Below are 24783 nucleotides of genomic sequence, written 5' to 3' on the forward strand. Positions count from 1 at the left end.
CTATCTGGTCAGTCACCATGGAGGGAGATGAGGTACTCTATTATTAGTTAACATTTTCAAGATACTTTTGGTGTAAGTTTGGATTCAGTTAAAGCTTATCTTGTCTGCAAGGTAAAGAGTTTCTGAAACAATGTTTTACAGTTCCAATTAATGGGCTGTGTGGCATGATGTATTATCAGTCCTGGGACAGTGCAATAGCTGGGACCCTGTAGCAGTTGCAGCAGTGTGCGTGGTTTAGCTATTTTGGGGACTGTTTCCAGGGGGCCGTTGGATTGCAGTTTGACCCTGACTGGCACATGTAAAATGATGGTACAGTCACAGCATCAGAGAAAGAGGGCACAGGATTAATTTGCTCAAATACTTAGTTTCTGATTTGAGGGGAAAAGCAAAGCACCGACTCTGACATCTTTCTGCGGGAAGAATTCAGGCTGTACTAGTTTGGTCACCTTCTAGTGGCTTGCCAAAAGGGCTTTGATAAAGGTCTGGGTTCAGGTAGCCTTCCCTTGGTGAAGTTAAAATTTGCCGAAAGGGGCAGGAAACCAATATCCATCATTGAACCTGGGACCCTGGCGTTGTGAAGCCACAGTGCTAGCCACTTGTGCTACCGTGCTGCCTTTTCTGTGCTCAAATTGACTGCCACGTTTACCTACAACATTCCCTACAGATCGCCAAGCATTTTGGACTGAGGCTGTGAAGGGCTCTATCGAAATGGAAGTTCTTTCTTTCTACCTCCAACCAATTACCAACCCATGTTACAAGGTTGTCTTCAATTCAATGTGCTTTTATATTTGCTGCTTAACATGCTTATCAACTGCCTCCTGAAAGTCTATACAGACAACATCTATCTACGCTCCCAAATCCAGCATGCTGGTGATCGTTCCAAAATGTCAACTAGAATAGTAAGATATAGCTTATTCTTCACCAAACCATGTTGACTTATTGATCAACGTTTATTAAAGAGAAAGACTTACATTTCCCGTTGCACCTTTCACAAACTCAAGATACCGTGGGCAGTACGGTAGCACAAGTGGATAGCACTGTTGCTTCACAGCGCCAGGGTCCCAGTTTCGATTCCCCCTGGGTTTCCTCCGGGTGCTCCGGTTTACTCCCACAGTCCAAAGATGTGCAGGTTGGGTGGATTGGCCCTTCGTGTCCAAAAAGGTTAGGAGGGGTTATTGGGTTACGGGGATAGGGTGGAAGTGAGGGCTTAAGTGGGTCGGTGCAGACTCGATGGGCCGAATGGCCTCCTCCTGCACTGTACTATGCCCAAAGTGCTTGACAATGAAGTGTCGTCATTGTTGAAATAGGGCAACCGATTTGAACATGAACATAGAAGGAGGCCATTCGGCCCATCGAGTCTGCACCGACCCACTTAAGTCCTCACTTCCACCCTATTCCTGTAACCCAATAACCCCTCCCAACCTTTCTGGCACTAAGGGCAATTTATCACGGCCATTCCACCTAACCTGCACATCTTTGGACTGGGAGGAAACCGGAGCACCCGGAGGAAACCCACGCGCACACAGAGAGAACGTGCAGACTCCGCACGGACAGTGACCCAGCGGGGAATCGAACGTGGGACCCTGGTGCTGTGAAGCCACAGTGCTATCCACTTGTGCTACCGTGCTGCCTCACAGTAACATCCAACAAACAGCAATGTGATATTGATCAGATGATCTATTTTAGTAATGTTGATTTAAGGGATAAATATTGGCTGGGATCCTGAGAAAACTTCTTTGTTCGTCAAATAGTGTCATGGGATCTGTCTGAGAGTGCAGACAAAGGCCTCTGTTTAATATCTCATTTGAAAAGACAGCACCATTCAACAGTGCAACTCTCCATCAGTACTGAGTGTCCGCCAAGATTTTTTATCTGCTCAAGGGTCTGGGATGGGATTGAAACCCTCAACCTTCTAACTTGGGTGAAAATGCTACCATCTGAACCACATCTGACATGACTTGTCCAATTGTTCTGTCAGTGGTCAATTCCAGTAAATTTCCTACATCTGGCAGGTCTGTGGTTACCTGATTTGTTCCTTTCTTAAAAAGCATAATTCCTAAATGTAGAGAGGTTTGGAAAATTATGACTCCGGCATCCACAATTTCTCTCATTTACTTTAACATCCAGGAGGCAAAAGCCATCATATGTAGAGATCTGTGTCTCTCAAACCGTACTATTCACAACGTTGTCAATTTTGTATTTGCATTGAATCCACCAAATTTCTCTTCCCTTGTTTCCAGGGGTCCCTTGGATTGCTGGTACTTTGTCCTGTTCCTCCACTATGAAATGGGATATAACGCATTGATTTAACACGTCTGCTATTTCCTTATTGTCAGTTTAGTATTTAGGCTTTAATAGATCCTGATTTCCCTTTACAGCTCTTAACAAATTTTTCTTAGCTTTGAAATTCCGTGCAAGTATTTTTTTAGGTTTTTTTTGCATCTCATTACTTCCTTTGCATTCCTTTCTTGCATTTTACAGCTTTGCTGGATATCCACCTTATGTTTGTATCAACCCTTTTTGCTTCATTTGTTGGTTGTGTGGTTATGCAGCCACTTATAGCAAGTGTCAGTTGTGGCTTTGTTTGCAACACGTTCCTCTCTGAGTCAGAGGTTGTGGTTTCTAATCTGGAGTCGCACATAAGGGCAGCATGGTAGCATAATGGTTAGCACAGTTGCTTCACAGTTCCAGGGTCCCAGGTTTGATTCCCAGCTGGGTCACTATGCGGAGTCTGCATGTTCTCCCCGTGTGTGCGTGGGTTTCCTCCGGATGCTCTGGTTTCCTCCCACAGTCCAAAGATGTGCGGGTTAGGTGGATTGGCCATGCTAAATTGTCCTTAGTGTCCAAAAAATGTTAAGTAGGCATTACGGAGTTATGGGGATAGGGTAGATACATGGCCTTCAATAGGGTGCTCTTTGTCAGGCCTGGTGCAGACTTGATGGGCCGAATGGCCTCCTGTACTGTAAATTCTATGATAAAACAAGACGAGCACCTCTGCGCAGCATTGAGGGAGTGCAGCACTTTCAGGGTGGACCATCTTTTGGATCCGACGTTAAGCTGAGGCACTATATCCTTGTATCTTCCTGCTACTGGCAGGCACACAGCCTGATTGTTTATAATGGACTCTGCCTGTTTTGCTAGTGCCCAGTAGCAGTGTACTGAATGGTGTAGTGAGAACATTGGGAGAACTGTTCAGTTGCTTGTTCACATCAGTCTCGAGCCTGGAAAAGCAGAGCTCGTGGCATTTCAAACTCAACCTCGTCTTCATTTGGGTTTCAGTTCCTGGTGAAAATCCCAAAGAGGAGACAAGATGATGAGGAATGTTGATGGACAGTTACATGGTGACTTGCGGCACAGCAGAGACGCCATTTGGCCAATCAAATCCATGCCAGCTCCTCACGGAACAATACAATCAGTCCCACTCCGTTGTTCGGTGCAGCAAGTTTATTTTCTTCAAGTGTCCGCCTCATTTCCTTTTAAAATCATTGATTTTTTTTCCACATCTACCACCCGTGTGGGCAGGACGTTTCACGTCATTACCTCTCACTGCATAAGAAAGTTCCTCCTCACAAGTTCCTCCTGCAGCACAGTAGCATTGTGGATAGCACAATTGCTTCACAGCTCCAGTGTTCCAGGTTCGATTCCGGCTTGGGTCACTGTCTGTGCGGAGTCTGCACATCCTCCCCGTGTCTGCGTGGGTTTCCTCCGGGTGCTCCAGTTTCGCCCACAGTCCAAAGATGTGCAGGTTAGGTGGATTGGCCATGATAAATTGCCCTTAGTGTCCAAAATTGCCCTTAGTGTTGGGTGGGGTTGCTGGATTTTGGGGATGGGGTGGAGGTGTTGACCTTGGGTAGGGTGATCTTTCCAAGAGTCGGTGCAGACTCGATGGGCCGAATGGCCTCCTTCTGCACTATAAATTTTATATATAAAATCTCTTGCCCCAAATCTTCAAACTCTGCTCCCTAGTCCTTGTATAATCAGATAATGAGAGTTTTTACTTGTCTACCGAATATAAGCCTGTCATAATCTTGTACACCTCTAGCAAATTTCCCCTTAATCTCCTTCGCTCCAAGGAGAACACTCCCAGCCTTCCCAACCTAGCCTTGTAACCAAAAATCTTTGTCCCTGGAAACATTCTGGTAAATCTGCTCTACACCCTCTTGAGGACTTCCACATCCTTCCTTCCTAAGGTGCGGTGACAGAAACTGGATGCAATGCTCTCCATAGCGACTTTCATAACCACCAAAGCACGTTTGAAGTGTCACCGACTTTTTAAAGTGTCGTCATGGTTGTACAAATAGGTTCAGCATAACTTCCCTGCTTATGTACTCAATGCCTCTAAGATTTATCTATTCATCTCGCCACTCTCTCAGTATGTCCTGCCTCCTTCAAAGATCAATGCACATGTACCCCCAGGCCCCTCTGTTCCTACTCACCCTAGCAGTAAGTCTTTATTGTCTCCCTATCCCATCTGCCAAAATGCATCACCTCTGTATCAAGTTTTGGTTGTCATTTGTCTGTCCGTACTGCTAGCCTTTCTCTGTCCTTTTGCAGGAAATTTGGATCATCTTCACTATATGCTGCTCCTCCAAGTTTGGTACCGTCAGCAAATTTTAAAATTTTACTCCATATACCAAGATCCAAGTAATTTATATATAGCCAAAAAAGCAGCAGTCCTGGCACTGACCCTTGGGGAACATTACTGTTGAACACCCTCCAGTCCAAAAAAACACCATTAACCATGACTCGCTGCTTTCTGTCCTCAGCCAGCTTTTTTTATCCAATCACATACCGGGTCCCTTGAAGCCAAGGTGTGACCCTGTTGGTATAGGCCACTTAGAGTGGAGTTGTTTGGATCTAATGGGTTTCTCCTGTTGCTAAAAACTCATCAGCGGTGTTCATTTGTTGGTGCCAGAATTTGGCAGTGTTTTTGGCAGTTTGGCATTGGGTGCAAAAGATGGTGACAGACCCAATCCAATCTCTCAATTTAACTGGGGCAAATAAAGCTCAGTTTGCTTTTGAGAGTAACCTTTTTGGTTTGTTAGAGCAGACCAACAGATGGAAGTTATGTCTCTTTATAACATAATAGCTCTTACTGCGCAGTCCTTGCCTTTCCTGCTACAAGAATCTTAACACTAAAAGCTTTGCAAAGAGGAAGAGCAGTGAAAACTCACAAAGCATTCCTGCTTGTAGACAATTAGCCCTTTAATTTATCAATGTGTAATAAATGCAGCTCGTGCTTTTTTTTAAATGTACAATGAATCTTGAGAATTTGATGCGGATGTACATACTTCAGGGAGCCACTTTGAGTCATACCTGAAGTCCTTTTACTTGAAGCCAGCAAAAAATCTTTCTTAAGATCAATTGTATGAGATCAGACACGTGTCTAAAGAGCACTTTTTAAAGTGCCATGCAATTACAATCTCCAATTAAATCAGTCCCCTAATATCATCATTCTTTTTGCTCTTTATGGTAAATTGACTAAAAGCTGATTGAAAAAACTATTAGATAACCTTGGGGGTGGAACATGTCAATAAGCAGAACCAGACCAGCGTGAATAAATTGTAGTCTTTAAAGCTATATGTGTAACACAAGGTTACATTTATACCAGAAGGCAAGCTGTATATTATGGATAAACGAGCACAAATTGAGAGCGGTAAGAGATGGGCTACATATCACAAGGTCAAACCTTTTGTAAATATACAAATATACTTGACACTCTATTTAAAACGCAGAGGGACTCTAGAGAATTATAGCAATAAATTAGAGAACTGTTATGTGTTGTATAAAGAATTTGTGAAGTATATTTCTGTTCCTCTGTTCATTTCAGCCGGCTTTGTTTTATACTAAGGCCACCCTAGAATAATGAGTGAAAAAAATTTTAAAACATTAGAACTTCTTAGATACTGAACGCACTCTGTTACACAATGGCAGTGGAAGGTGAAACTAGACTGTGTGTAGTTTCTTCTATTTATCCTTTTAATTTGTTGAGTTTTACTTTTTTTAATTGGTATACCTTTTGTGTAATTTATATATAGGTGTACAGACTATACAGGTCACTGAGAGCAGTTTGGCTTTGAGAGACGTTTTTAGTTTGATGTACCAATTTTATTTGGATCAAATAGCAGCATTGAAAAACGAGACCCACGTAGACGGACCCATTTAATCAAAGATTTTAAATGTTCAGTGTTCATGAAAGGTTTGTGTGTTCTTGTTACCTTGTGCTAACAACCCAGAAATAGCTGGGAGAGTCAGAGTTAGTTTCTAACTGCACCCGTGTAGGTGTGCTTATTGTTTCTGGAAGGGGTGGAGAGGTCTGTCAGATCTTTAATGCAAGGTGTGAAGCTGGAATATAAATCTTCAGCCACTTTGAAAGCGTTGCATATTGAACTGGAGTTGGAGAAAAACTTACTGCGGCAGGAATTGCCCAAGAAATGTGTGTTTTTAAATGTACCTGCTTCACCTCTTTCTATCTGACTAATGTAGGTCTGCAGTGTTTACACTTCAATCTCAGTGACACCTCCACACGTGTTCTATCCACCAACGCTAACTGGCAATGGACTTTGTTATCCCCAAACCCCCACCCATGTTTTCATTTCTAAGTGATTTCTATTTTCTTTTTCTCTTTCCCCACACCTCAGAAGTAAAGTTTCCATCCCGCATTGTGAAATAAGCATTGCTTCACCCATGAATGCTAAGGGGGTCCTGCAGATCATACTGACGAGTAACCGCATCATGATGTAGTTTGTCTATGATGGAATATTCCACTTAGTCCTGTTTTTTTTCCCGTCAAGCATTTCCGGTAACCTGGCATTAGGTACAAACTGTTCAGTGATGATTCAAGCACTGTGTTTTATTAACTTTTGTTTCCACTGTTGTTTCCATTGTGTCGGAAACAGAATAAAATTTAACTATCAATAAAAAAAAAAGAAATGGAAGTTGGTAACTTTTATATTTTAGATGTCTTAATTTCTGAATAATAGATTAGTACATCCTGCCTGTGTTGTACAGCAGTTCTCAAGACCACACTGTTCCGACCTTCAAGAACGGATTCCTCAGTTACCCAATCGGCAAAAGGGTTTCTCCAAACGCACAATTCCAAAATGGCTTTCAGCTAAACTTGCCTGCTTTAGATAAGGAAAGACTTTCCGTTGTCAGCCAAAGTCAATAGGCCAAATACCTCAAGTGTAATATCTTCTGTCTAGCGGGTTAGGGAAGGGGTGATCTATATTTGCTTATCCTGTCATTTTATATGTTTGATGGTCATGAACAAGCCTGTGGCCTGCATTGTTACTGCCCTGTCCTGTCTGCTAGCTGTGCGACAGAGTTCCCTAACAGGAAGGGGAATTGAACAACAATATTACCCTGGCCGTTTCCCCGGGGATTAACTCGAGATGCTTGCTTTACATTCCTGTCAAATCCACGCGTTGGAGCTGGCTTCCAAAAGCAGGAGTATTGAGGCTTTGGACCTGAAGAGTGATGCAAACAAGGCTTATTCCTATTATGTTTTCCCTTATCCCCACTAATGGAAACTACTGGCATCCTGGCACGGATTCCCTTTGCTCTCAATCACTTCATCTTTCCTATCCTTAAAACTCAGCCTGAGAAGACATGACATTTGCTTTCAGATTTAATTGTGATACAATGCTGAGTACTGGATACCTCATTTTGCATCAGTATCCCCCGAGCCTAATGATATGATTGCTTTTGTATTTAAATACTGTACCTGACTTGTTGAAAACCTCAATAAAATGTTAACAACCCGGCATAGAACGGTATTGATGTCTGAGGTCATGCAAGAGGTTCCATCTTGTTTGCTCACTGGAAGAATGCCTGAAGATCAGTATTTGAGGTGAGTTTTTTTTCTTTCGTAAATGTTTCTGTTTGAGACTATAACTAGTTTCTTTCTGCCTTGCCTGTAATAGGAACTAGCAGCCATTTGTGTTCCACCTCTTCACCTGTGACCCTCGACTCACTCGTTGTTTCATGTGTACCTGGCTATATAACATGGCCAGAATTGGAATTCAGCATTCTGCTCTCCCTCTTACTGGTCGGTTATGGAAAATAAGGTAATTTTGGGAGGCAGATTTTCCTCTGAATGATGGATTTAGTATAAATAGTATTTTATTTTCTCTGTGAGGAGGTGCCTACTTATGCAGTACTGTCTAGGCTGGAAGTTATGAGTTCAGAAACTTGTGGATAATACTGGCACACATTCCCATTCCATTGCTCTCTAGTGCTTTGTGTTGGAGTGTTATGAAGGTGCACCTGAGCAAGGTACTTGGATTAAAGTATTTAGCTACATGTTACTTAATACTAACATGCACTGTAAAGGACTTCATGGTCTCCGCAACACCTGGGTCAATGGCTCAATTTAATATTGCAATTACATCTTTGCTCCAAAGTTTTGTTTAAATGTCTTAAGTACAGTATTTAAGTAATGCTGGTCTGTGACTTTATTTAGATAGGGATAGGAGGAGACATTTAATCCTTTGAGACCCTGTTCTGCCACACAGTTGGATCCTGGCTGAACTGAATCTCGACCGAGACACATTTGTTTCTTATCTTTTATTATCCTTACCTAATGCAAATCTATTGGTCAAATTTCAAGCGACACACTACCAACAGCTTTTGGAGAAAGAGTTCTAGATTTCTCCTACTACATGGAAAAGTGCTTCCTAATTTAGTTCCTAAATGGCCTAACTCTAATTTTAAGATCATCTTGTCTTGTTCTGGATTCCCCACGAAGGACAATGTTTCCTCTATCCTTTTGAATCTCAATTTTAAACACCACCGCTACTCAGCACCTTGTGGTCTGAAGTCTGATAATAAATATCAATTATCATTCCAAGTTTCTGTCTGGCAGTGATGATCATGGAGGATGGGACTCTCAGTATATCTGGGATGGATAGGATTGGGGAGAGGTGAGGTGATGCAGGCAGTGGGGCATGAGAAAGAGCAGGTTGGTGATCATCTCTGCACCCTCCGTGTCAACATTTTATTTCATCCACAGGCTGCTGGCCGACTGGAGCTTGCCATCATTGCCAAACTGTCCATGCCAAGCCGTATAACTATCTCCCCCACTGCTTTAGCTTGTCAAAGCTGGAATTCGGCATCCTGGTCTCTCTATGCTTTTCAGTAATGGAAAATAAGGTAATTATTCTGGGTGGAAGATTGTCCATAATTATTGTGTAGAATCATAGAATTTACAGTGCAGAAGGAGGCCATTTGGGCTCCGGCCCTTGGAAAGAGCACCCCACCTAAGCCCATGCCTCCACTCTATCCCTTCACCCTATCCCAGTAACCCCACCAACCTTTTTTGGACACGAAGGGCAATTTAGCATAGCCAATCCACCTAACCTGTACATCTTTGGACTGTGGGAGGAAACCGGAGCACCCGGAGGAAACCCACGCAAACACGGGGAGAACGTGCAGACTCCACACAATGACACAAGCCGGGAAGTGAACCTGGGACCATGGAGCTGTGAAGCAACTATGCTAGCCACTATGCTACCGTGCAGCCCACCTGGTGGGGTGTTTTTTTCTAACACCGTGTGGCTGCTGATAAATTGCTAATTAACTGATATATTGCTGAGATTAGATTGCTGATATTAATTGATGTTACATTGCTGCTGAGGTTTCTGATTGGACATTGCTGCTGAGGTTTCTGATGGGACATTGCTGCTGAGGTTTCTGATGGGACATGGTTGCTGATGGGACATTGCTGCTGAGGTTTCTGATGGGACATTGCTGCTGAGGTTTCGGATGGGACATTGCTGCTGAGGTTGCTGATGGGACATTTCTGCTGAGGTTGGTAATGGGACATTGTTGCTGAGGTTGCTGATGGGACATTGTTGCTGAGATTGCTGATGGGACATTGTTGCTGAGGTTGCTGATGGGACATTGTTGCTGAGATTGCTGATGGGACATTGTTGCTGAGGTTGCTGATGGGACATTGTTGCTGAGGTTTCTGATGGGACATTGTTGCTGAGGTTGCTGATGGGACATTGTTGCTGAGATTGCTGATGGGACATTGTTGCTGAGGTTGCTGATGGGACATTGTTGCTGAGGTTTCTGATGGGACATTGCTGATGGGACATTGTTGCTGATGGGACATTTCTGCTGAGGTTTCTGATGGGACGTTGCTGCTGACGTTTCGGATGGGACATTGCTGATGGGACATTGTTGCTGAGGTTTCTGATGGGACATTGTTGCTGAGGTTTCTGATGGGACATTGCTGATGGGACATTGTTGCTGAGGTTGCTGATGGGACATTTCTGCTGAGGTTGCTGATGGGACATTTCTGCTGAGGTTTCTGATGGGACATTGCTGATGGGACATTGCTCTTGAGGTTCCTGATGGGACATTGCTGCTGAGGTTGCTGATGGGACATTGTTGCTGAAGTTTCTGATGGGACATTGCTACTCAGGTTGCTGATGGGACATTGTTGCTCAGGTTGCTGATGGGACATTGTTGCTGAGGTTGCTGATGGGACATTGTTGCTGAGGTTGCTGATGGGACATTGTTGCTCAGGTTGCTGAGGGGACATTGTTGCTCAGGTTGCTGATGGGACATTGTTGCTGAGGGGACATTGCTGCTGAGGTTGCTGATGGGACATTGTTGCTGAGGGGACATTGCTGCTGAGGTTGCTGATGGGACATTGTTGCTGAGGTTTCTGAGGGGACATTGCTGATGGGACATTGCTCTTGAGGTTCCTGATGGGACATTGCTGCTGAGGTTGCTGATGGGACATTTCTGCTGAGGTTTCTGATGGGACATTGCTGATGGGACATTGCTCTTGAGGTTCCTGATGGGACATTGCTGCTGAGGTTGCTGATGGGACATTGCTGCTGAGGTTGCTGATGGGACATTTCTGCTGAGGTTGCTGATGGGACATTGCTGCTGAGGTTGCTGATGGGACATTGCTCTTGAGGTTCCTGATGGGACATTGTTGCTGAGGTTGCTGATGGGACATTGTTGCTCAGGTTGCTGATGGGACATTGCTACTCAGGTTGCTGATGGGACATTGTTGCTCAGGTTGCTGATGGGACATTGTTGCTCAGGTTGCTGATGGGACATTGTTGCTCAGGTTGCTGATGGGACATTGCTACTCAGGTTGCTGATGGGACATTGTTGCTCAGGTTGCTGATGGGACATTGTTGCTCAGGTTGCTGATGGGACATTGTTGCTGAGGTTGCTGATGGGACATTGTTGCTCAGGTTGCTGATGGGACATTGTTGCTCAGGTTGCTGATGGGACATTGTTGCTGAGGGGACATTGCTGCTGAGGTTGCTGATGGGACATTGTTGCTGAGGGGACATTGCTGCTGAGGTTGCTGATGGGACATTGTTGCTGAGGTTTCTGATGGGACATTGTTGCTGAGGTTTCTGATGGGACATCGTTGCTGAGGTTTCTGATGGGACATTGTTGCTGAGGTTGCTGATGGGGCATTGCTGATGGGACATTGTTGCTGAGGTTGCTGATGGGACATTGTTGCTGAGGTTGCTGATGGGGCATTGCTGATGGGACATTGTTGCTGAGGTTGCTGATGGGACATTGTTGCTGAGGTTGCTGATGGGACATTGTTGCTGAGGTTGCTGATGGGACATCGTTGCTGAGGTTGCTGATGGGACATTGTTGCTGAGGTTGCTGATGGGACATTGCTGATGAGGTTGCTGATGGGACATTGTTGCTGAGGTTGCTGATGGGACATTGCTGCTGAGGTTGCTGATGGGACATTGCTGCTGAGGTTTCTGATGGGACATTGTTGCTGAGGTTGCTGATGGGACATTGTTGCTGAGGTTGCTGATGGAACATTGTTGCTGATGGGACATTGCTGCTGAGGTTTCTGATGGGACATTGTTGCTGAGGTTGCTGATGGGACATTGCTGATGGGACATTGTTGCTGAGGTTGCTGATGGGACATTGCTGCTGAGGTTTCTGATGGGACATTGTTGCTGAGGTTGCTGATGGGACATTGCTGATGGGACATTGATGCTGAGGTTGCTGATGGGACATTGCCGCTGAGGTTTCTGATGGGACATTGTTGCTGAGGTTGCTGATGGGACATTGTTGCTGAGGTTGCTGATGGGACATTGCTGCTGAGGTTGCTGATGGAACATTGTTGCTGATGGGACATTGCCGCTGAGGTTTCTGATGGGACATTGCTGCTGAGGTTTCTGATGGGACATTGCTGCTGAGGTTGCTGATGGGACATTGTTGCTGAGGTTGCTGATGGGACATTGCCGCTGAGGTTTCTGATGGGACATTGTTGCTGAGGTTGCTGATGGGACATTGCCGCTGAGGTTGCTGATGGAACATTGTTGCTGATGGGACATTGCCGCTGAGGTTTCTGATGGGACATTGCTGCTGAGGTTGCTGATGGAACATTGTTGCTGAGGTTGCTGATGGGACATTGCCGCGGAGGTTGCTGATGGAACATTGTTGCTGACGGGACATTGCCGCTGAGGTTGCTGATGGAACATTGTTGCTGATGGGACATTGCCGCTGAGGTTTCTGATGGGACATTGCTGCTGAGGTTGCTGATGGAACATTGTTGCTGAGGTTGCTGATGGGACATTGCCGCGGAGGTTTCTGATGGGACATTGCTGCTGAGGTTGCTGATGGAACATTGTTGCTGAGGTTGCTGATGGGACATTGCCGCGGAGGTTTCTGATGGGACATTGCTGCTGAGGTTGCTGATGGAACATTGTTGCTGAGGTTGCTGATGGGACATTGCCGCGGAGGTTGCTGATGGAACATTGTTGCTGAGGTTGCTGATGGAACATTGTTGCTGAGGTTGCTGATGGGACATTGCCGCGGAGGTTGCTGATGGAACATTGTTGCTGAGGTTGCTGACGGGACATTGCCGCGGAGGTTGCTGATGGAACATTGTTGCTGAGGTTGCTGATGGGACATTGCCGCGGAGGTTGCTGATGGAACATTGTTGCTGAGGTTGCTGATGGGACATTGCCGCGGAGGTTGCTGATGGAACATTGTTGCTGAGGTTGCTGACGGGACATTGCCGCGGAGGTTGCTGATGGAACATTGTTGCTGAGGTTGCTGATGGGACATTGCCGCGGAGGTTGCTGATGGAACATTGTTGCTGAGGTTGCTGACGGGACATTGCCGCGGAGGTTGCTGATGGAACATTGTTGCTGAGGTTGCTGACGGGACATTGCCGCGGAGGTTGCTGATGGGACATTGCCGCGGAGGTTGCTGATGGGACATTGCTGCTGAGGTTTCGGATGGGACATTGCTGATGGGGTTGCTGATGGGACATTGTTGCTGATGGGACATTGCTGCTGATGGGACATTGCTGATGGGGTTGCTGATGGGACATTGTTGCTGATGGGACATTGCTGCTGAGGTTGCTGATGGGACATTGTTGTTGAGGTTGCTCTTTGCATATGTTCCTCCCGCGGAGGGCTCTCCGCAGTGAGCTGGTCCGCGGCTCTATTTGTTGCCGGGGCGGTTGGCGGTGGTGCAGCCGCGCAGGCGCGCTGCGGGCGGCGGGTTTTGGCGCCAGTGGCGCGGTGCAGTGTGGGTGCGGTGTCCGAGCCCGGCCGCTGAGGGGATTTAAATCGGGGCGAGGTCGGCGCCCGGGGAGGCAGCGGGCCGCCATGCCCAGCGGAGACGGGGAGGGCGGCCACAGGCGGCGGCTCCGAGAGAGCTTCGACAAATTGTGTCAGGACCTGAACATGGACTTGGAGAGCGGCGCCGAGGCTTGGAGCAGCCTGCAGAAAATCCGCCTCAACTACACCCTGGAGGTGAGGGGGGGGGGCAGGGAACCAGCCTCAACTACACCCTGGAGGTGAGGGGGGGGGACAGGGAACCCGCCTCAACTACACCCTGGAGGGGGGGGGCAGGGAATCCGCCTCAACTACACCCTGGAGGTGAGGGGGGGGGCAGGGAATCCGCCTCAACTACACCCTGGAGGTGAGGGGGGGGGGGGCAGGGAATCCGCCTCAACTACACCCTGGAGGTGAGGGGGGGGGCAGGGAATCCGCCTCAACTACACCCTGGAGGGGGGGGGCAGGGAATCCGCCTCAACTACACCCTGGAGGTGAGGGGGGGGGGGCAGGGAACCAGCCTCAACTACACCCTGGAGGTGAGGGGGGGGGGGCAGGGAATCCGCCTCAACTACACCCTGGAAGGGGGGGGCAGGGAATCCGCCTCAACTACACCCTGGAGGTGAGGGGGGGGGGCAGGGAATCCGCCTCAACTACACCCTGGAAGGGGGGGGCAGGGAATCCGCCTCAACTACACCCTGGAGGGGGGGGTAGGGAATCCGCCTCAACTACACCCTGGAAGGGGGGGGCAGGGAACCCGCCTCAACTACACCCTGGAGGTGAGGGGGGGGGGCAGGGAATCCGCCTCAACTACACCCTGGAGGTGAGGGGGGGGGGCAGGGAATCCGCCTCAACTACACCCTGGAAGGGGGGGGGCAGGGAACCCGCCTCAACTACACCCTGGAGGTGAGGGGGGGGGGCAGGGAATCCGCCTCAACTACACCCTGGAGGTGAGGGGGGGGGGCAGGGAATCCGCCTCAACTACACCCTGGAAGGGGGGGGCAGGGAACCCGCCTCAACTACACCCTGGAGTGGGGGCCGGGAATCCGCCTCAACTGCACCCTGGAGGTGAGGGGGGGGGCAGGGAACCCGCCTCAACTACACCCTGGAAGGGGGGGGGCAGGGAACCCGCCTCAACTACACCCTGGAAGGGGGGGGGCAGGGAATCCGCCTCAACTACACCCTGGAAGGGGGGGGCAGGGAATCCGCCTCAACTACACCCTGGAAGGGGGGGGCAGGGAATCCGCCTCAACTACACCCTGGAGGTGAGGGGGGGGCAGGGAATCCGCCTCAACTACACCCTGGAGGTGAGGGGGGGGGCAGGGAATCCGCCTCAACTACACCCTGGAAGGGGGGGGCAGGGAACCCGCCTCAACTACACCCTGGAGGTGAGGGGGGGTGGGCAGGGAACCCGCCTCAACTACACCCTGGAGTGGGGGCCGGGAATCCGCCTCAACTGCACCCTGGAGGTGAGGGGGGGGGCAGGGAACCCGCCTCAACTACACCCTGGAGTGGGGGCCGGGAATCCGCCTCAACTGCACCCTGGAGGTGAGGGGGGGGGCAGGGAACCCGCCTCAACTACACCCTGGAGGGGGGGCAGAAAATCCGCCTCAACTACACCCTGGAGGTGAGGGGGGGGGGGGGGCGGTCACAGAATCCGCCTCAACTACACCCTGGAGGTGAGGGGGGGGGGGGAGGGAACCCGCCTCAACTACACCCGTGAGGGGGGAGGGGGCAGAAAATCCGCCTCAACTACACACTGGAGGTGAGGGGGGGGCAGGGAATCCGCCTCAACTACACCCTGGAGGTGAGGGGAGTGGGGGCCGGGAATCCGCCTCAACTACACCCTGGAGGTGAGGGGGGGGCAGGGAACCCGCCTCAACTACACCCTGGAGGGGAGGGGAGGGGAGGGGGGGGGGGGCAGGGAACCCGCCTCAACAACACCCTGGAGGGGGGGCAGAAAATCCGCCTCAACTACACCCTGGAGGTGAGGGGGGGGGGACAGGGAACCCGCCTCAACTACACCCTGGAGGTGAGGGGGGGGCAGGGAATCCGCCTCAACTACACCCTGGAGGGGGGGGCAGGGAATCCGCCTCAACTACACCCTGGAGGTGAGGGGGGGGGCAGGGAATCCGCCTCAACTACACCCTGGAAGGGGGGGGCAGGGAACCCGCCTCAACTACACCCTGGAGGTGAGGGGGAGCAGGGAACCCGCCTCAACTACACCCTGGAGGTGAGGGGGGGGGCAGGGAATCCGCCTCAACTACACCCTGGAAGGGGGGGGCAGGGAACCCGCCTCAACTACACCCTGGAGGTGAGGGGGGGGGGGCAGGGAACCCGCCTCAACTACACCCTGGAGTGGGGGCCGGGAATCCGCCTCAACTGCACCCTGGAGGTGAGGGGGGGGGCAGGGAACCCGCCTCAACTACACCCTGGAGTGGGGGCCGGGAATCCGCCTCAACTGCACCCTGGAGGTGAGGGGGGGGGGCAGGGAACCCGCCTCAACTACACCCTGGAGGGGGGGCAGAAAATCCGCCTCAACTACACCCTGGAGGTGAGGGGGGGGGGGGGGGGGGCGGTCACAGAATCCGCCTCAACTACACCCTGGAGGTGAGGGGGGGGGGGGGAGGGAACCCGCCTCAACTACACCCGTGAGGGGGGAGGGGGCAGAAAATCCGCCTCAACTACACACTGGAGGGGGGGGCAGGGAATCCGCCTCAACTACACCCTGGAGGTGAGGGGAGTGGGGGCCGGGAATCCGCCTCAACTACACCCTGGAGGTGAGGGGGGGGGCAGGGAACCCGCCTCAACTACACCCTGGAGGGGAGGGGAGGGGAGGGGGGGGGGCAGGGAACCCGCCTCAACAACACCCTGGAGGGGGGGCAGAAAATCCGCCTCAACTACACCCTGGAGGTGAGGGGGGGGGGGGGGGAGGGAACCCGCCTCAACTACACCCGTGAGGGGGGAGGGGGCAGAAAATCCGCCTCAACTACACACTGGAGGTGAGGGGGGGGGGGGGCAGGGAATCCGCCTCAACTACACCCTGGAGGTGAGTGGGGGGGGGGGACAGGGAACCAGCCTCAACTACACACTGGAGGTGAGGGGGGGGCAGGGAATCCGCCTCAACTACACCCTGGAGGTGAGGGGGGGGGGGGACAGGGAACCCGCCTCAACTACACCCTGGAGGTGAGGGGGGGGGGACAGGGAACCAGCCTCAACTACACCCTGGAGGTGAGGGGGGGGGCAGGGAATCCGCCTCAACTACACCCTGGAGGGGGGGGCAGGGAATCCGCCTCAACTACACCCTGGAGGTGAGGGGGGGGGGACAGGGAACCAGCCTCAACTACACCCTGGAGGTGAGGGGGGGGGCAGGGAACCCGCCTCAACTACACCCTGGAAGGGGGGGGGCAGGGAACCCGCCTCAACTACACCCTGGAAGGGGGGGGGCAGGGAATCCGCCTCAACTACACCCTGGAAGGGGGGGGCAGGGAATCCGCCTCAACTACACCCTGGAAGGGGGGGGCAGGGAATCCGCCTCAACTACACCCTGGAGGTGAGGGGGGGGCAGGGAATCCGCCTCAACTACACCCTGGAGGTGAGGGGGGGGGCAGGGAATCCGCCTCAACTACACCCTGGAAGGGGGGGGCAGGGAACCCGCCTCAACTACACCCTGGAGGTGAGGGGGGGTGGGCAGGGAACCCGCCTCAACTACACCCTGGAGTGGGGGCCGGGAATCCGCCTCAACTGCACCCTGGAGGTGAGGGGGGGGGCAGGGAACCCGCCTCAACTACACCCTGGAGTGGGGGCCGGGAATCCGCCTCAACTGCACCCTGGAGGTGAGGGGGGGGGCAGGGAACCCGCCTCAACTACACCCTGGAGGGGGGGCAGAAAATCCGCCTCAACTACACCCTGGAGGTGAGGGGGGGGGGGGGGCGGTCACAGAATCCGCCTCAACTACACCCTGGAGGTGAGGGGGGGGGGGGAGGGAACCCGCCTCAACTACACCCGTGAGGGGGGAGGGGGCAGAAAATCCGCCTCAACTACACACTGGAGGTGAGGGGGGGGCAGGGAATCCGCCTCAACTACACCCTGGAGGTGAGGGGAGTGGGGGCCGGGAATCCGCCTCAACTACACCCTGGAGGTGAGGGGGGGGCAGGGAACCCGCCTCAACTACACCCTGGAGGGGAGGGGAGGGGAGGGGGGGGGGGCAGGGAACCCGCCTCAACAACACCCTGGAGGGGGGGCAGAAAATCCGCCTCAACTACACCCTGGAGGTGAGGGGGGGGGGACAGGGAACCCGCCTCAACTACACCCTGGAGGTGAGGGGGGGGCAGGGAATCCGCCTCAACTACACCCTGGAGGGGGGGGCAGGGAATCCGCCTCAACTACACCCTGGAGGTGAGGGGGGGGGCAGGGAATCCGCCTCAACTACACCCTGGAAGGGGGGGGCAGGGAACCCGCCTCAACTACACCCTGGAGGTGAGGGGGAGCAGGGAACCCGCCTCAACTACACCCTGGAGGTGAGGGGGGGGGCAGGGAATCCGCCTCAACTACACCCTGGAAGGGGGGGGCAGGGAACCCGCCTCAACTACACCCTGGAGGTGAGGGGGGGGGGGCAGGGAACCCGCCTCAACTACACCCTGGAGTGGGGGCCGGGAATCCGCCTCAACTGCACCCTGGAGGTGAGGGGGGGGGCAGGGAACCCGCCTCAACTACACCCTGGAGTGGGGGCCGGGAATCCGCCTCAACTGCACCCTGGAGGTGAGGGGGGGGGGCAGGGAACCCGCCTCAACTACACCCTGGAGGGGGGGCAGAAAATCCGCCTCAACTACACCCTGGAGGTGAGGGGGGGGGGGGGGGGGCGGTCACAGAATCCGCCTCAACTACACCCTGGAGGTGAGGGGGGGGGGGGGAGGGAACCCGCCTCAACTACACCCGTGAGGGGGGAGGGGGCAGAAAATCCGCCTCAACTACACACTGGAGGGGGGGGCAGGGAATCCGCCTCAACTACACCCTGGAGGTGAGGGGAGTGGGGGCCGGGAATCCGCCTCAACTACACCCTGGAGGTGAGGGGGGGGGCAGGGAACCCGCCTCAACTACACCCTGGAGGGGAGGGGAGGGGAGGGGGGGGGGCAGGGAACCCGCCTCAACAACACCCTGGAGGGGGGGCAGAAAATCCGCCTCAACTACACCCTGGAGGTGAGGGGGGGGGGGGGGGGAGGGAACCCGCCTCAACTACACCCGTGAGGGGGGAGGGGGCAGAAAATCCGCCTCAACTACACACTGGAGGTGAGGGGGGGGGGGGGCAGGGAATCCGCCTCAACTACACCCTGGAGGTGAGTGGGGGGGGGGACAGGGAACCAGCCTCAACTACACACTGGAGGTGAGGGGGGGGCAGGGAATCCGCCTCAACTACACCCTGGAGGTGAGGGGGGGGGGGACAGGGAACCCGCCTCAACTACACCCTGGAGGTGAGGGGGGGGGGACAGGGAACCAGCCTCAACTACACCCTGGAGGTGAGGGGGGGGGCAGGGAATCCGCCTCAACTACACCCTGGAGGGGGGGGCAGGGAATCCGCCTCAACTACACCCTGGAGGTGAGGGGGGGGGCAGGGAATCCGCCTCAACTACACCCTGGAAGGGGGGGGCAGGGAACCCGCCTCAACTACACCCTGGAGGTGAGGGGGGAGCAGGGAACCCGCCTCAACTACACCCTGGAGGTGAGGGGGGGGCAGGGAATCCGCCTCAACTACACCCTGGAAGGGGGGGGGGCAGGGAACCCGCCTCAACTACACCCTGGAGGTGAGGGGGGGGGCAGGGAATCCGCCTCAACTACACCCTGGAAGGGGGGGGCAGGGAACCCGCCTCAACTACACCCTGGAGTGGGGGCCGGGAATCCGCCTCAACTGCACCCTGGAGGTGAGGGGGGGGCAGGGAATCCGCCTCAACTACACCCTGGAGTGGGGGCCGGGAATCCGCCTCAACTGCACCCTGGAGGTGAGGGGGGGGGCAGGGAACCCGCCTCAACCACACCCTGGAGGGGAGGGGGGGGCAGGGAACCAGCCTCAACTACACCCTGGAGGGGGGGCAGAAAATCCGCCTCAACTACACCCTGGAGGTGAGGGGGGGGGGGGGGGGGGTCAGGGAATCCGCCTCAACTACACCCTGGAGGTGAGGGGGGGGGGGAGGGAACCCACCTCAACTACACCCGTGAGGGGGGAGGGGGCAGAAAATCCGCCTCAACTACACACTGGAGGTGGGGGGGGGGCAGGGAATCCGCCTCAACTACACCCTGGAGGTGAGGGGGGGCGGGGGACAGGGAACCAGCCTCAACTACACCCTGGAGGTGAGGGGGGGGGGGGACAGGGAACCAGCCTCAACTACACCCTGGAGGTGAGGGGGGGGCAGGGAATCCGCCTCAACTACACCCTGGAGGTGAGGGGGGGGGGGACAGGGAACCAGCCTCAACTACACCCTGGAGGTGAGGGGGGGGGCAGGGAATCCGCCTCAACTACACCCTGGAGGGGGGGGCAGGGAATCCGCCTCAACTACACCCTGGAGGGGGGGGCAGAGAATCCGCCTCAACTACACCCTGGAGGGGGGGGCAGGGAACCCGCCTCAACTACACCCTGGAGGTGAGGGGGGGGGCAGGGAATCCGCCTCAACTACACCCTGGAAGGGGGGGGGCAGGGAACCCGCCTCAACTACACCCTGGAGGTGAGGGGGGGGCAGGGAACCCGCCTCAACTACACCCTGGAGGTGAGGGGGGGGCAGGGAATCCGCCTCAACTACACCCTGGAAGGGGGGGGCAGGGAACCCGCCTCAACTACACCCTGGAGGTGAGGGGGGGGGCAGGGAATCCGCCTCAACTACACCCTGGAAGGGGGGGGCAGGGAACCCGCCTCAACTACACCCTGGAGGTGAGGGGGGGGCAGGGAATCCGCCTCAACTACACCCTGGAGGTGAGGGGGGGGGGCAGGGAATCCGCCTCAACTACACCCTGGAGGTGAGGGGGGGCAGAAAATCCGCCTCAACTACACCCTGGAGGTGAGGGGGGGCAGAAAATCCGCCTCAACTACACCCTGGAGGTGAGGGTGGGGCAGGGAATCCGCCTCAACTACACCCTGGAGGTGGGGGGTGGGGGGCAGAAAATCCGCCTCAACTACACCCTGGAGGTGAGGGGGGGCAGAAAATCCGCCTCAACTACACCCTGGAGGTGAGGGGGGGCAGAAAATCCGCCTCAACTACACCCTGGAAGGGGGGGGAGCAGGGAACCCGCCTCAACTACACCCTGGAGGTGAGGGGGGGCAGAAAATCCACCTCAACTACACCCTGGAGGTGAGGGGGGGGGGGGCCAGAAAATCCACCACAACTACACCCTGGAGGTGAGGGGGGGTGGGGGGCAGGGAATCCGCCTCAACTACACCCTGGAGGGGAGGGGGCAGAGAATCCGCCTCAACTACACCCTGGAGGTGAGGGGGGGGGGCAGAGAATCCGCCTCAACTACAACCTGGAGGTGAGGGGGGGGGGGGGCAGGGAATCCGCCTCAACTACACCCTGGAGGGGGGGGCAGGGAATCCGCCTCAACTACACCCTGGAGGGGGGGGTAGGGAATCCGCCTCAACTACACCCTGGAGGTGAGGGGGGGGCAGGGAATCTGCCTCAACTACACCCTGGAGGGGGGGGCAGAGAATCCTCCTCAACTACACCCTGGAAGGGGGGGGGCAGGGAACCCGCCTCAACTACACCCTGGAGGTGAGGGGGGGGCAGGGAATCCGCCTCAACTACACCCTGGAAGGGGGGGGCAGGGAACCCGCCTCAGCTACACCCTGGAGGTGAGGGGGGGGGGCAGAAAATCCGCCTCAACTACACCCTGGAGGGGAGGGGGGGCAGGGAATCCGCCTCAACGACGCCCTGGAGGTGAGGGGGGGGGGCAGGGAATCCGCCTCAACTACACCCTGGAGGTGAGGGGGGGGGGCAGGGAACCCGCCTCAACTACACCCTGGAGGTGAGATGGGGGGGGGCAGGGAACCCGCCTCAACTACACCCTGGAGGTGGGGGGGGGGGGCAGGGAACCCGCCTCAACTACACCCTGGGGGGGGGGGGGGGCAGGGAATCCGCCTCAACTACACCGTGGAGGTGAGGGGGGGCAGAAAATCCGCCTCAACTACACCCTGGAGGTGAGGGAGGGCAGAAAATCCGCCTCAACTACAACCTGGAGGTGAGGGGAGTGGGGGGCAGGGAATCCGCCTCAACTACACCCTGGAGGTGAGGGGGGGGCAGGGAATCCGCCTCAACTACACCCTGGAGGTGAGGGAGGGGGCAGGGAATCCTTCTCAACTACATCCTAGAGGTGAGGCAGAGAGACACTGGGGGTGGGGGAAAGACCTCCGGGTGGGGGGCGGTGGGGCAGAGAAACTGGCTCTACACCCTGGTAGCGAGGAAGAGACAACGGGGGAGAGGGAGAACCCCGAGGTGGGGGGGGGGGGGCGGGAGACACAGGCAGGTGAGGGAGAGACACGGGGAGGGGGGAGAGACAGAGGGGAGGGAGAGTGAGACACAGACATCGGGGGGAGAAGAGAGACCGAGAATCCGCCTGAGCTGCACCCTGAAGGGGAGGGACACAAAGAGAGGCACCGAGACAGAGAGAGATCAGGACACAGAGAGGGATCGGGATACAGAGAGATAAAGACAGACCGGGACACAGAGAGCAAGACAGACCGGGGCACAGACTCCGAGCGAGAGAGACCGGGAGACTGAGAGAGACAGGGACGCAGAGCTAGAGAGACCGGGACACAGGCCACCTTTCCTGCACCAATCCTCTGTTAGAATACCGTATTTCGGCCCACTGCCCCCCCTGGTAACCGCACCTAACCTCCATATCTTAGGTGATTAAGGGCCAATTTAACTGAGTTGATAACAGGGACAGATAAGACTGGGATAGTAGCCGGGGGAAATCGTACTGGGATAGAACCTGGTCGCCCAATTATTGAGGTGGAGCTGCCAGGTTCAACTCTGATTGTATTCTATTCTATGATATCAAGAAACGGCTGAAGGCACTGGATTCTGCAAAGGCTATGGGCCCTGATAATATTCCGGCAATAGTACTGAAGACTTGTGCTCCAGAACTTGCCGCATCCCTAGTGAAGGTGTTCCAGTACAGCTACAACACTGGCATCTACCCTGCAATGTGGAAAATTGCCCAGGTGAGTCCTGTACAAAAGAAATGGGACAAATCCAACCCAGCCAATCCGTCTATTCTCCATCATTAGCAAAGTGATGGAAGGAGTCATCAACAGTGCTATCAAGTGATAATTACTCAGCAATAACGTGCTCACGGACACTCAATTTGGGTTTTGTCAGGGTCACTCAGCTCCTGACCTCAACACAGCCTTGGGTCAAGCATGGACAAAAGAGCTGAATGCCAGGCGTAAGAGACTGCCCTTGACATCAAGGCAGCATTTAATCGAATATGGCTTTCACAAACTGGAGTCAATGGCAATCGGGGGGGGGGGCGGGGGAACACTCTCCGCTGGTTGGAGGCATACCTGGCGCGAACAAAGATCGCTGTGGTTGGAGGTCAGGCATCTCAGCTCCGGGACATCACTCCAAGAGTGCCTCAGCGTAGTGCCGTCGTCCCAACCATCTTCAGCTGCTTCATCAATGATCACCCATCATGAGGTCAGAAGTGGGATGTTCGCAGATGACTGCACAATGTTCAGAACCATTCACGACTCAGATAATGAAGCAGTCCATGTCCAAATGCAGCAAGACCTGGACAATATCCAGGCTTGGGCTGACGAGTTACATTTGTGCCACACAATTACCATGTACAAGAGAGGATCTGACCATCGCCCCATGGCATTCGATGGCATTACCATTGGTGAGTCCCCCATAATCAACATCCTGGGGGTTACCATTGTTCAGAAACTTTACTGGACGAGCCATATCAATAGTCGCTACCAGAGCAAGGTTAGGAATCCGACAGTGAGTAACTCACCTCCTGAGCCCCCATAACCTGTCCATCATCTACAAGGCACAGGTCAGGAGTGTAATGGAATACTCTCCACTTGCCTGGAAGAGTGCGGCTCCAACAAAACTCCAGAAGCTCGACACCATCCAGGACAACCTCTTGCAACCCCTTCCACAAACATTCAAACCCTCCACCACCGGTGATTAGTGGCAGCCGTGTGTACCATCTATAAGCTGCACTGCAGGACTCCCCAAAGTTCCTTAGACAGCACCTTCCAAACCCACGATGGCTACCATCTAGAAGAACAAGTGTAGCAGATGCCTGGGAACCCCACCACCTGGAGGTTCTCCTCTAAGTCACTTACCAACCCGACTTGGAAACATCACTATTCCTTCACTGTCGCTGGATCAAAATCCTGGAACTCACCCCTGAACAGCATTGTGGGTGCACCTTCACCTCAGGGACTGCAGCAATTCAAGAAGGCAGATTACCACCACCTTCTGAAGGGCAACTAGGGATGGGCAATAAATGCTGGGGCCTAACCAGCGACATCCACGTCCCGTAAATGAATTTTAATAAACAAAATGAAAGAAGCTGCAGAAAGAGGCACTTTCTTCCATGTTAAAAATCAATAACGAGCAACCGAACAATTGTTTAACCCATTAGTGGAACAATCCACTAATAGCTAAGTAAGTAATATCTAGGACAATGTAATGTGGCTCATTACTGGGGAATTTTTTTTTAAATCCAATTAAGGGGCAACTTAACATGGCCAATTATCTACCCTGCACATCTTTGGGTTGTGGGGGTTGTTTGAACAGCTGGTATGAAACGAGAACAAATTTAAGAGAAAAGTGGGGAGGCCATCATTGAAGTGGCAAGCAAGTACTTGTTGGCCACCTTGAGTTGCTGCAGTCCATGTAGTGAAGGTGCAGCCACAATGGTGTTGGGTAGGGGCTCTAGGTGTTTGATCCTTGTAGCCATTCAATACAACTAAATGCCTGACTTAGTCTCTTAAATAGGCAGTTAAGAGTCAACCATGTTCGTGTGGGGCTGGGATTGAGACCCACACCGGATAAAGATGTCTGATTTCTTTCCCTAAAGGATATTAGTGAACCAGTTGGATTATTACGACAATCCACAACTGCTTCATAGTCACCGTTTTACTATTGCCAGCATATTAGTTTCACACTTTCTGGAATTTAAATGTTCAAACTTGGAACTCATTCTCTGCATTATT

The 24783-nt window shown here is 53.4% G+C and overlaps 1 protein-coding gene across 4 annotated transcripts in view; it reads left to right on the forward strand.

Annotated features, from left to right (window-relative positions):
- Positions 1–13533: 13533 nt before the first annotated feature.
- Positions 13534–24783, forward strand: part of rbl1 (retinoblastoma-like 1 (p107)) — a 133928-nt gene continuing 122678 nt past the window's right edge. Inside the window, exons 1-2 of one of the 4 annotated variants that reach the window (XM_072515382.1) lie at positions 13534–13769; positions 22615–22776. In XM_072515382.1, the coding sequence (XP_072371483.1) occupies positions 13623–13769; positions 22615–22776 (309 nt within the window). In that variant the 5' untranslated portion in view covers positions 13534–13622. Of the gene's footprint in view, positions 13770–21729; positions 21751–22614; positions 22777–24783 lie in introns of those variants that run through there. The other 3 variants (XM_072515380.1, XM_072515381.1, XM_072515383.1) reach the window with 3 other exon arrangements.

This window comes from Scyliorhinus torazame, chromosome 8, assembly GCF_047496885.1.
Source record: "Scyliorhinus torazame isolate Kashiwa2021f chromosome 8, sScyTor2.1, whole genome shotgun sequence".
Lineage (NCBI taxonomy): Eukaryota > Metazoa > Chordata > Chondrichthyes > Carcharhiniformes > Scyliorhinidae > Scyliorhinus > Scyliorhinus torazame.